At 32.1% G+C, this 11,430-nt stretch overlaps 1 protein-coding gene across 2 annotated transcripts; it reads left to right on the top strand.

Annotated features, from left to right (window-relative positions):
* The first annotated feature begins 734 nt into the window (after positions 1 to 734).
* LOC141697216 (peptide chain release factor APG3, chloroplastic) lies at positions 735 to 8,626 on the top strand. 2 transcript variants are annotated; one of them, XR_012564645.1, is made up of 16 exons: positions 735 to 928; positions 1,018 to 1,074; positions 1,983 to 2,063; positions 2,146 to 2,203; positions 2,308 to 2,411; positions 2,504 to 2,555; positions 2,901 to 2,950; positions 3,598 to 3,663; positions 3,733 to 3,897; positions 4,067 to 4,139; positions 4,286 to 4,418; positions 5,340 to 5,397; positions 7,089 to 7,136; positions 7,471 to 7,554; positions 8,128 to 8,297; positions 8,385 to 8,626. XR_012564645.1 is itself a non-coding variant. In XM_074501493.1 (15 exons), exons 1-15 carry the CDS (start codon positions 791 to 793, stop codon positions 8,197 to 8,199), a joined length of 1,239 nt encoding a protein of 412 aa, XP_074357594.1. In that variant the 5' UTR covers positions 735 to 790; the 3' UTR covers positions 8,200 to 8,626. The 2 variants fall into 2 exon arrangements, 1 of the variants encoding a protein (XP_074357594.1); XM_074501493.1 differs by having other exon boundaries at positions 8,128 to 8,626.
* Positions 8,627 to 11,430: the final 2,804 nt, after the last annotated feature.

The raw sequence follows: 11,430 nt of genomic DNA, 5'->3' as shown, positions 1-11,430 counted from the left end.
ATTTTGATATACCGCCAAAAATGATGCTTCAAACGTCATTTTGTTAGGCACTACTTCATGATAGTTAATTCTTCACGTTGTACCTTCTCTTTAGTCTACTGAATTAAAATATATTACCCGGTTATTAATACTCTACTTGAACATTAACATGCTTTCCTACATCATTGGACATCTTAGGCATTGTTTGCAAAATAACCACTGACCATCGAACTCTGCATAGTAAAGAGAGTGTATCAAATAGATATGACTCATTCATATGAAACATTTTTGCGACTACTTATACATGTTAAGCAAGATAAATGGGGTATTGTACATGTTATACTACTGAATAAAGTTTTTCAATTGTTACTGAGATCTCTTCTTGTGATCCATAAGAACACATATAACCATTAAAAATCTAAGTACACATTTTTGCTTAACTTTCAAACTTTTTGGTGAAGATAATCCTTTCATTTATATTCAAGATTTTTACCAAGCAATAGTTCTTGTAGTTTTCTTTGTATATCTGGATGATTTTTTTGGTGCATTTATATGTTTTTTAATTGTTCGTTAATATAATTAAGAGGATGATCATTTCAGAATATGGTAGCGATTTCTTTCGTTTATAAAAATACGGTGCATCTATATATTTTTTATTATCCAATAATATAATTAGAAGGGTGATTATTTATTTTTTATATTTCTAAAATGATAAACCCGACCCAAACCCATTTAAAAGCGTGGCAGCTCCTTTTACAGGCAACCAACCTCCTCAACTCCACAAGATAATAATATCATTATTATCCAGGCCATGAATAGTGTAACTATGTCTACAATTTCCCCAACCTCCACTCATTTGCCATTACGACACCGTTTTGTTAACCCCAAACCCCGCTACTTCCTCCGCCCCAGTCACAACAAATTCTCCAGAAGAATCGTTTGTATGGCGGTTAGTTTTTTTTTTTTTTTAATTTCTCAATCTTATCTATTTTACTTCAACTTGAGTTTTAACTGTGTGTTTTTGATTTGTATATACAGGAGCCTTATCTCATTACGAAGCTCGATTCTGCTGAAAAAACCTGGAAAGAGCTCTCTGTATGTCTCCATTTTAATTCCTTATTACACTATATACATATTTGCCTAAGCTAACAATTGAAAGTTTTGTAGCTGAATATACATATCAAAGTTTCAGTTTTGTAGCTGAATATACATATCAAAGTTTCAGTTTTGTAGCTGAATATTTTAGTGGATAAACCGCGAGCAGTGTGCAATTGTTGTTACTTGTTAACATGTTTACAGTTTTATTAAGAATTAGGAATACCTATATAATGACGAGGATAAAGCGTATCTATAACTGAAACTCAATTGAAATTTTTTTGCCGAGAATTTTGTGGATAAAGCGGAAAGAGTATACATTTGTTGTTAACTTGTTACTCCCTCGATCCCGACCAATTGTTATTGTTTCTAGAGAGTGTCCGACACGCATTTTAAGATGAATATAAAGTATAGTTCTATTATTTTTTTAAAAAAAAATTCTTTTTCTGAATAAAAATAGAATGTTTAAACTTTTATTCAGAAAAAAGATTTTTTTTTTAAAAAAAAGTTATAGAACTATACTTTCTATTCATCTTAAAATGCGTGTCGAACACTCTCTTAAAAATGATAACAATTGGGAGGGACGGAGGGAGCATAATTTTTTTGGTATGATGTGTCTTGTGTGTTAGATTGACTATAGGTTAAGTTAGCTGAATACATGTAAATTGTACAGTCTATGGCAAAACAGAACACACATACGTGAATTAAAAAGTAAAATTGAACAAAAAATGGCTACAAATCACACAAAACTGCATCACTTGAAAATTTGCGTAGAATATTTGGTTTCCGTTTGGTGGGTAAAGTCTATAGTACTGAAACTTGAGCTGTACCTATATTTGGATTTTGTACTGTTTTAGTGCGAGTTGGTTAACTAGTTGTAGGTTTTTCGTTTGATGAATTGGCTGTAGGTTAAGTTAGCTGAACCGGATATTGTTACTAATCCTAGTGAGTACCAGAAGCTCGTACAGTCTATGGCCGAGCTAGAAGAGGTATAAATTTTTGTTTTCCAAAATTTGTTGTGTGTTTCACAATATCGACAGTTAGTTTTTTCTCTGGTTGTTTGGCTAGTAGGTTGTTAATACATACCAGAGATTTAAGGACTGTCAGATGCATCTAGAAGAAGCAAAAGGTTTTTTATTTTAATTTTAACATATCTCGGATATTATGATAATAGAATGAATGATATATGTTGTGTAGTGTTTACAATATTTTTGGATATGTTTTGTATATTAGCTTTGGCAAAAGAAGAAGTCAGTGATGCAGATATGGCTGAGATGATCCTTTCGGAAATCGAAACTTTATCAAGTCAATTGAAAGAGCTTGAGGAGAACATTAAGGTTTTGTTACTATGCTTTAATTTGTAAATAAATGAATACTCGTATATTTTTAAGCAGTACACTAATTTTTTCTCTTTGGCTTTTGTTATTAGCAATTGCTAATTCCTACTGATCCTCTTGATGCGAGGAATATATTGCTCGAAGGTATCTATTTTCTTTCCTTTTTTTTTGATAAAAGTTTTCCATGACAAGGTTCAATACTGCTGAACTTAAAATACCAGGTCTCGCAGATATGATATATGTGAACTTTGTGAAGTTTAATTCAGTCCACTTGATTATGATAAGTGATAATATATTTGAATATTGAGCATGTGACATGATTATGCATATGAATCTAAACAATACATGAAATAAATTGTGAAAGTCTAGTCACTGCTCAATATTGTGTTGCTATGTCAATTTAAATTTTATAATTGATAGATATCTACAACTTATGCTTCAAAATTCAGATTAAATGAATTGTGGTGTATGGATTAATTGTTTTTTTAGTAAGGGCCGGTACGGGTGGCGATGAAGCTGGCATATGGGCTGGTGATCTTGTAGGTACATGCTTCTCTTGTCATTCCAATTGCATGATGTATTATGTCTATGTAAACAATGCTGTTAACCTACTGTTTAAAATTGCTATATGCAATCCTTGTATACATATTTATACATATATTGAAAATATTTTCGTTATTGATCATTTAATCTTATTGCGTGTATTTGAAAATATTTTCGTTATTAATCATTTAATCTTATTGCGTGTATGCGCTGTTTGGAACTTTTGCTCACAGGAAAGTGAAGGAAGGATCTTGTGTAATGTGTTATGAATTGATTACATGATATGATATTCCTGCAGCTTGTTTTTCCCGTCTACTTGAGGAAACAGCCACTCATCTAATTGCTACAAGACTTTCTAATTCATATTTTAGAGTCTGATGTAATTTTTTTTATATTTATTGCAAGTTCAAAGGTCAGAGTTGTTCATATTCATTTTGACTCTGCCGTTTATAATATAAACACAACCCTTCTAGTAGATATTAAAATAGTAAAGTAATGATATTTCAAATTTCTTAGTTTCTCTACTTTCGTCAATAAAAGGGAATAGCTTGGAGGTCATCATATCATTCTTGATGCTCTTTTAAGTTGAACTCGTATAAACTATCCTGATTTCATAATGGTAGAATCTCTTCATCTCCTTTAGGTACGTATGTACCAGAGGTACAGCGAAAGGAGCTCGTTGAGGTACTCCCCCGTATCATGTTCCGAGGTAGGTCTTAAAACTTTACTCTGCCTTCTATTCGTCAGACTACAAGGGCTAAACATTTCTGTAATGAAGGCTGAGAAAGGAGGATTCAAGACTTATGTGATGGAAATAAAAGGAAAGCGCGTTTATAGCAAGTTGAAGTATGAGTCTGGAGTTCATAGGGTTCAACGCGTTCCTCAGACAGAGGCTCAAGGTCGTGTTCACACATCTACTGCAACTGTGGCTATCATGCCAGAGGTCTCTCTCTCTCTTTCTCTCTCACTCTCACTCTCTCTCTCTCTCACTCACTCACCCCATATAGACACATTTTATCTTGATCCATTTCTCAGGAAGCTGTCTTTACATTATTCTCAGTGGAAGCGCTGTTTCTTATGTTATAATATCATTTCCTACTTTCATGTTTCAGGTTGACGAAGTTGAGATTGTAATTGATCCAAAAGATATTGAACTTACAACTGCAAGATCTGGTGGTGCTGGAGGTACAGATAGACAAATATTTACTTGACAAGCATGTCAGGAAAAATGACTTTAATTTTTCTAAATCGTGATTCACATTACAGATAATCTATTAAAACAATATTTTCTTAATTTATTCTCATTATATTAAAAAGTTAAATCTGTGCAGGGCAAAATGTTAACAAGGTGGAGACTGCTGTAGATCTTGTCCACAAACCAACAGGAATAAGAATTTTTTGCACAGAAGAAAGGAGCCAGCTTAAAAACAAGAACCGTGCCCTACAATTGTTACGAGCAAAACTGTAAGGCTTTAATATATATATATATATATATATATATATAGAGAGAGAGAGAGAGAGAGAGAGAGCGAGCGAGAGAAATGCTTCTTCTTTTTTTGTTATCAAACTGTAATTCACTAATTTGGGAACAACTGCTTCAGAAAGTTGGCTTTTTAGGTATTATTTGTAAGTTACTAGTATAAATTGTTTGCTTTAATGGGGAATACAGCATAAATCTATATATCTATTGTAGACTGCATTTGCAACATATGTTGCAGTTTGTGTTGACTTAGGTAATGCACCAAATGTAGAGTCTTCAAATAAGCTGCTGCTGTTTTATTGTTTCTTATTAATATGCCAACTTCTCTTTGTGGTTTGTAATCCTGTTCTGTTGCATAGAAAAAGCACACTCTCATTGTTTCCAAATAACTTTGGCCTCATATTTTTAGTGCTAAATTTTTTTATAGCTAATATTGGACTCAACTAATATCTTACAATTGCCTCTTGTTGATGCTTTATGTATATGTTTATTTCTCTTTAAAGTGTTTAAACATATATAGACTTTTCATATCACAGATGTTTTTTTTGCATTAGGACAAATATGGAGTGGGTTTAAACTTTTAATACGTCCGAAAAAAATACATTTATCGTCTTAGTGATATATGTAGAACTAGAACATAATAGACTTCACTGACAATATATAGTAGTGAACTGGAGTTGCATTCTGTCCTCTTATTCTGCGTTGAGATAAAAACAAATGATATTGGTTAACATAAGAAAGTAACACATGTTATGTGAGATAGCGCAGAACTGAAGAACTAAGGATGTTGTCTGTCACAAGACATGTCATTTAGTACCTTTGCATAGCAGAAAGTTTAGTTATTTTCTAGCAAGTTCAGTTTCAAGCACTGTTTGAAATTTGAAATATTTTCTCCTGTATACTAGGTATGAGATCAAATTGAGGGAGCAGCAAGAATCCATAAGGAATGAAAGAAAATTACAGGTTTGATGTCTCTACTTACCAAATTAGTAGATTGAGCCTGACGAAGTTTTAAACTGTGTTAGTCATCTTGTGTATATGCCTAGCTACGATTTTCTGAACAAATGCACAATTCTACTTGGACTCTGTTTACTCTTGCTTCATGGAACTATAAGCTTCTTTTATCTAACTATACCTCTTATTCGAGTAATACCCGGAACGGCTTATCAGGAATTGGTATTTCAGACTTCTTTACTTCCATTTTTCTTTTAATTTTTTTTAACTTGAATCTGATGGATGTGCGCTGCAGCCTTTTAGGGTCATTCTAATATAGAGGTGATAGAAACAGAATGACATGTAAGTTAGTGATACATGCTGTAGGCCCTTTCACATAAGGTTTTACCAATATGTAATGGGAAGGCCAGCGTTTAATTGGATGTGAGAGTATTAATCCTTTCATTAAAAATGAAAATTCTATTTTATCTTGCACCTCATGCTACAAACTGTGAAAAAACATATTTTGACTAGGGGCTAGGCAGGCCTGAGCCTATGTCTAAATCGAATTCAGTACTTGTTCAATTGTTTGATTGGTTAAGAGAAACCATCACTCAATTGAGGCACACAGTGGTCATAATATTAGTATTGTTAGTAGCTGAAGGTCCAAAAAAATAATCGCCCAGCTCTATAGTTAAAGCACCTTTGATGTGGGATTGAAGTATTGCAATTCTCCCAATTTAATTTCTGATGACTTCTTATTAATTCAACTGAGCACAGTTACTGTGATTTGTACTATATCGCGAAAGCTTTTGTCTCCGTAGTCCCTACCTTAAGTGGATCTTACAATTGCAAGCATTTGTGTAACACATAATTTTTAACTTGTTCGAATTATCCACTGCGAGCTTTTGAGGAGTTATTTCAGATACTAATTACGTGTTATTTGATACCAGTGCCAAGTCTATATTGTGTCATGTCATACATGTACGTAGGTGTCTTTCTCGCAGAAATAACTCTCTTGAATATAATTCAAATTCAACCTGTTTTGCTATGCGAATAGAATGTTGAATGTATCTTTTTTTTGAAGGCCTGTAATTTTTATTAGAAATCTAACTTTTTTAAAGATCCCGGACATTACACATGAGTTAATCGTAAATAATGTTAATATTTAGTAATAGCGTGATATGATCTATCTCTATAAAGTTCTGATATTTCTTTTACAATTCAAATACAAACTGTTTTGCTATGCGAATAGAATGTTAATGTATCTGTTCTTTTTTGAAGACCTGTAATTTTTGTTTAGAAATCTAACTTTTTCAAAGATCCTGGACAATACACATGAGTTAATCTTAAATAATGTTAATATTTAGTAATAGCGCGATATGATCTATCTCTGTGAAGTTCTGATATTTCTTTTACATGATAAAGAAATTGCACATTCTTGCTCTGTCTCTAAGATGCGTGTCGACGTCCAACATATTTGTCAATTCCTTCTGTGCTATAAAAGCCTAATAAAGTTAGTACTGCATCATTTATAATCTCAGCAGGAGAAACTTTCAAAAAAGGTATATATATCTGTCGTGTGAAGTGTGATCATGTCCTATATTACTCAAGACTCGTCTTGAAGTGTCCAATGGATACATATTTTGAAAATTTTGCATTAATACATTGGCGGTGTTATCTTTCTTTTCGTGTTTTGATACAGATTTTTAAAATTGCAGGTTGGTAGTGGTGCTCGTGCAGAAAAGATCCGGACATACAATTATAAGGTATTACTTTGAAAATTTCAAATGATTTAGCATGATAACATTGCAGAATTTGTGCAGTATCAAGAATCAAGCAGGAAGGTAGCTAGTTACCTATATGGGTTGTGAATGATTAATGAGATGCAAGTTAGTACTTGCTCTATCCCAGTGCGTGGTCTGAGAGCCTCAACTGCAGAGGTCTCCGGCATATAATATACCTGCAGAGACACAGTGAATGAATCTGAATTACTTCATGTAGATTATGGTTGTAGTGGATTTTTTTATTCATCTTTTCATTGTTTATCTTTTAGGATGGTATCAGAGATTGTATTCATCTTTTCATTACCTATTTTTGTAGGACAACAGGGTTACTGATCACCGGCTAAAGATGAATTTTGAGCTCACCTCATTTCTCGATGGTGACATTGAGACCGCTGTCCAGGTACAATTTTCTTTGTTATTAGGTTTAGTGTCACCTTTCTACTTGCTGCACTGCTTTAACCTTGTGATTTAAGAATCAATTTTTTAAAACTTTTTATTCAGAACTTTTACGGTTTCTGGAATTTACTGATCGGCAGAAGAAAATAAGAATTTATCCTAATTAGTCTGTGGATACTATTTAAGTATTGCCAAAATATTATTATTCATATTTTCAAGCAAGCCAGTTTGAATTTCAGCATAAAATAATAAACACCGACACAAAATATTCAGGTATCAGTAGAACCAGAAAACTGGGAATATAATAGGTTGTTGCATCTCTAGTACATTTGGATTGTAACTTTGTAAGGTTGGAAGCAGATTATGTACATTAGGAAAAAGATGATTTAACCAGAGTCAAACTACAAATATGTTAATATGTTATTAGGAGTGCTTAATTTCTCTCCCATCTCAAGTGCCTACTACTAAGTTATTCGGAGTGTTCAATTTCTCTCCCATGGAGGTATACATTTTAAAATTCCAGCACCATTTGGAATGTAATTCTTCATTCTGCCATGATTAAAATTTGTTACTGCAGTCTTGCGCTACTATGGAACAGAAGGAACTACTTGAAGAACTTGCGGAATCTGTAGGTGCCCCTGCTAGATAATATCTTGATTTTACTGTACATTCAATGCATCAGTTGGGCCGGTGAAAATTTTTAGGGTGAATATCAGTAATGCTAATGACGCTGAAGATGTTTCTTTGGTGAGTATCATTTGGGTGGGTTTGTCACAGTCAAGATGGTTTTTTGGTGAAGAACTGCGCCTGATTGATTCTTTTACATGGATGCAGTCCTGCAAATTCATTTAGGAATTTGTACTAATTGTGTAAGCTGCGAATAACAAAGCATTTATGGGAGTTGATCAGTATATGTGATAGATATCAAAGAGAGCAAACATTACTAGTACGAATTATACTTGGGAAAATCATATCAATCCTATAGTTTATACCCATTGTATTTGGGTCGAGGACTGGTTACATAAATTTAAAGGGTTAAACTTGAAGTAGCAAACCGAAGTGGTTTGTTTCACTTTGCTTGGTGTGCACTTCTTTTTGTTAAATAATAACCAGATTTGGAAAATACTATTAGTAAGGCAGATGTTTGGTAAAAAAATCTATAAGAACTCTATGAGTTGAATTAAGAAAAGTCTATATCGGGAAGTTACCTATAAACAGAGTTTTGTGCCTGCGGTTCACTTTTTCCTCCCAACCTCCTCTTGCAGAACAAAGTTTGGACTCTTGCAATGTGGTGCATCAATGAACCAGGCAGGAGTCATCTTGGTTTTTGACGTATTGGACTTGAACACATCGTAAAAGAATGCTAGTTAAAAGAATGTCCGGTGCACTTCTTCAGTTTGTATATGAAATATATCGCTATCGGGTTAAATCTCATGTTTACTTAATTGGTGGGTATATATCAAAAAACTAATTCAAGTTATATCAATCAACAATGATATTTAATATAACATGTATAATTAATTAATTTGGGTATTCTTCCCTCTTCAATAAATCTTTAAAATCATCCAAGTAGCACTCATTTACAAAATTGGAATGATTCTCTCAAATAGATATAAAACAAAATATCAATTCTTACAAAATTCTTATTACCTACTGCATGAAAATAAGGGAGATACCAGTTGTTCACGCCAAGGATGAAAGAAGATTGAGTTGATATAATTAATAATTTTGGAAAGTAAGCATTTGATGGAACTGAAGTATTCAAATCAGATTTTAATTAGTATAGAACTATTTCTTTTAGGTTGTAATAATTAAGAGTATGTTAGAACAATTTTACAATTTTGTATAATTTTGTAGATTTGAAAACATTAAATATTTTTTTTATGCAATATATATTGATAATTCTTGAAAAATTTAAAATTTAAAATTAATATTTCATAATTAAATAAAATTTATAATTTCTCTAAATTAAAGAAGAAAGAATATCCGTAAACATAAAATCAAATATTTAAATTTAAACAAAATTAAAATTTAATTAGCAAAAAATATAAAATTTGAAAAAATAATTTACATTCAATATATATAATTATTCAATCAAGAAGTATAAAAAATCATTAAATCACTACTTATATAGAGATATACCTACACTGGTGTCAGCTTTATAAGCGAACACTATATAACTTTTCAGATACCCCCACATGTCACTAAATCCAACTCGCGTTTTTTAGTTAAGTCCACGTGTTTAACTAATGTCAATATTATTAATTGCAACTAAAGTAGGGTAAACGAGACCCTATAACTATCTGGCTCGTCAATCCGATCAAGATAACTACTTGCTCTGTCTCATTTATTTTTATACACTTTTTTTTACGTATCATTTAATTATATATATTTCAAATTTATCAAAATATTTCAAACTTATCAAAATGGTAAGAATTTAATAATATAAAAATCAAACACATCCACCACTTTCTTCCACTACACTCACTTTATTCATTAAATATTAATTGGTCCCACCATTTTACCCAACTTTATATTTTTTCTCACTAAATTACAATTTTTCTTTCTCTCTCATCTCACTACCTTACCAAAACTAATATTATTTTAATGAATTTCTTGTTCTCCGTGCCCAAATCATTTGTAGAGAAATGATTGGGACGGAGATAATAGTTGTCGAGTAATGTTTTAGGTTTCACAGTTAGTTGGATATTTATAAATGATTGGGACTGAGGCAGTAGTTTTAAATACAGTGAGTTGGTTGGACATTTACTTTAGCTGGCTGGGTGTGCACATTGCAAACTTCTATTTAGTTATAGGTTTACTTCTTCACAAATAACAAATCAACATATCCTACTCAGCATATTGCTAATTCTAGGAAACTCATGCAATATCTGATCCTTCAGTTGCATTTTAGTGGGTTTTTTTCTCACCTTAATTAATTAACAATCACTAATTTTCACGATTAGTTTATCCGGTTTAGACGCCTCATGTCAAAGTACAAATTTCTCTAAGCACTGATCAACAAAATGTAGCATTCCGTGTTAGCGACTAGTTTCTAAGTGATGATGAATCTAACTTTTGTTTCTGTTTTTTATGAAAACTCGAAACTGAGTTTCAGTGTTTTTTTAACCAATTAATAATAATAGAAAAACGATATGAGAATACTCCGCATCTCTGCCACTTGGTGCATGGAGCGAAGATGTTAAATATATGCAGGTTTTAGGAGAGCTGTCTCTACCAGTATCCATGAGGACCAAGACAAAGTTGAGTATTGTTCCTCTACTGCTACACACAAGTTACAAAGGCAGCCACCTAGTGCCCTCATATAGTATCTAACAACATTTTTTAAACAGTTTATAAGCTTACTTTTGGAATAATTGAATAGATATGACGAAAGCAGCAAGAACATATTCAACAATCATGTCAAAGTCTTAAAACTTATTCTATTTGCCAAAAAGTTTATTCCATATAAATCACGAAGAATTGTTCGTGCAAGTGATGCCCATTAACCGTTTTTCCTATTCTATTGACTACTTTACACTTAGAAAGAGCAGTAATTTCTCGGTTTCTATCAGAGGCATAGAATCAAAATCTTGAAGCCTTAGTAAGATTTAGGTGTATGCTGTTGTAATTTTATATAACAGACTTTGAGAAGAGCTAAATTATAAGGAAGGAGAACATATTCTTATTTCTATATCATTAAACAAAATATAAGTCTTATATAGACTAGTTAAATGTATGTTACAAGAAAATGGAATAAAATGGAGAGTAAATGTTACTAATAACTAGCATAATAACCATGCCTCATAATCTAGATTTTTTTTGTACTCCTATACAATTTTATATTAACAATATTTTTGATTATTTTCTTATTAGTAAA

This window comes from Apium graveolens, chromosome 11 (genome assembly GCF_009905375.1).
Source record: "Apium graveolens cultivar Ventura chromosome 11, ASM990537v1, whole genome shotgun sequence".
NCBI lineage: Eukaryota > Viridiplantae > Streptophyta > Magnoliopsida > Apiales > Apiaceae > Apium > Apium graveolens.
Note: the sequence above shows the minus strand (reverse complement) of the source record. Positions and strands in the feature narration are given on the sequence as shown.

Excerpts from the sequence above, each read along its gene's own strand:
- LOC141697216 (XM_074501493.1), top strand. The coding sequence starts at position 791 with ATGAATAGTGTAACTATGTCTACAATTTCCCCAACCTCCACTCATTTG. Across the intron at positions 929-1,017 it reads GAAGAATCGTTTGTATGGCG|GAGCCTTATCTCATTACGAA; the intron begins GTTAGTTTTTTT and ends TTGTATATACAG. Across the intron at positions 4,419-5,339 it reads CAATTGTTACGAGCAAAACT|GTATGAGATCAAATTGAGGG; the intron begins GTAAGGCTTTAA and ends CCTGTATACTAG.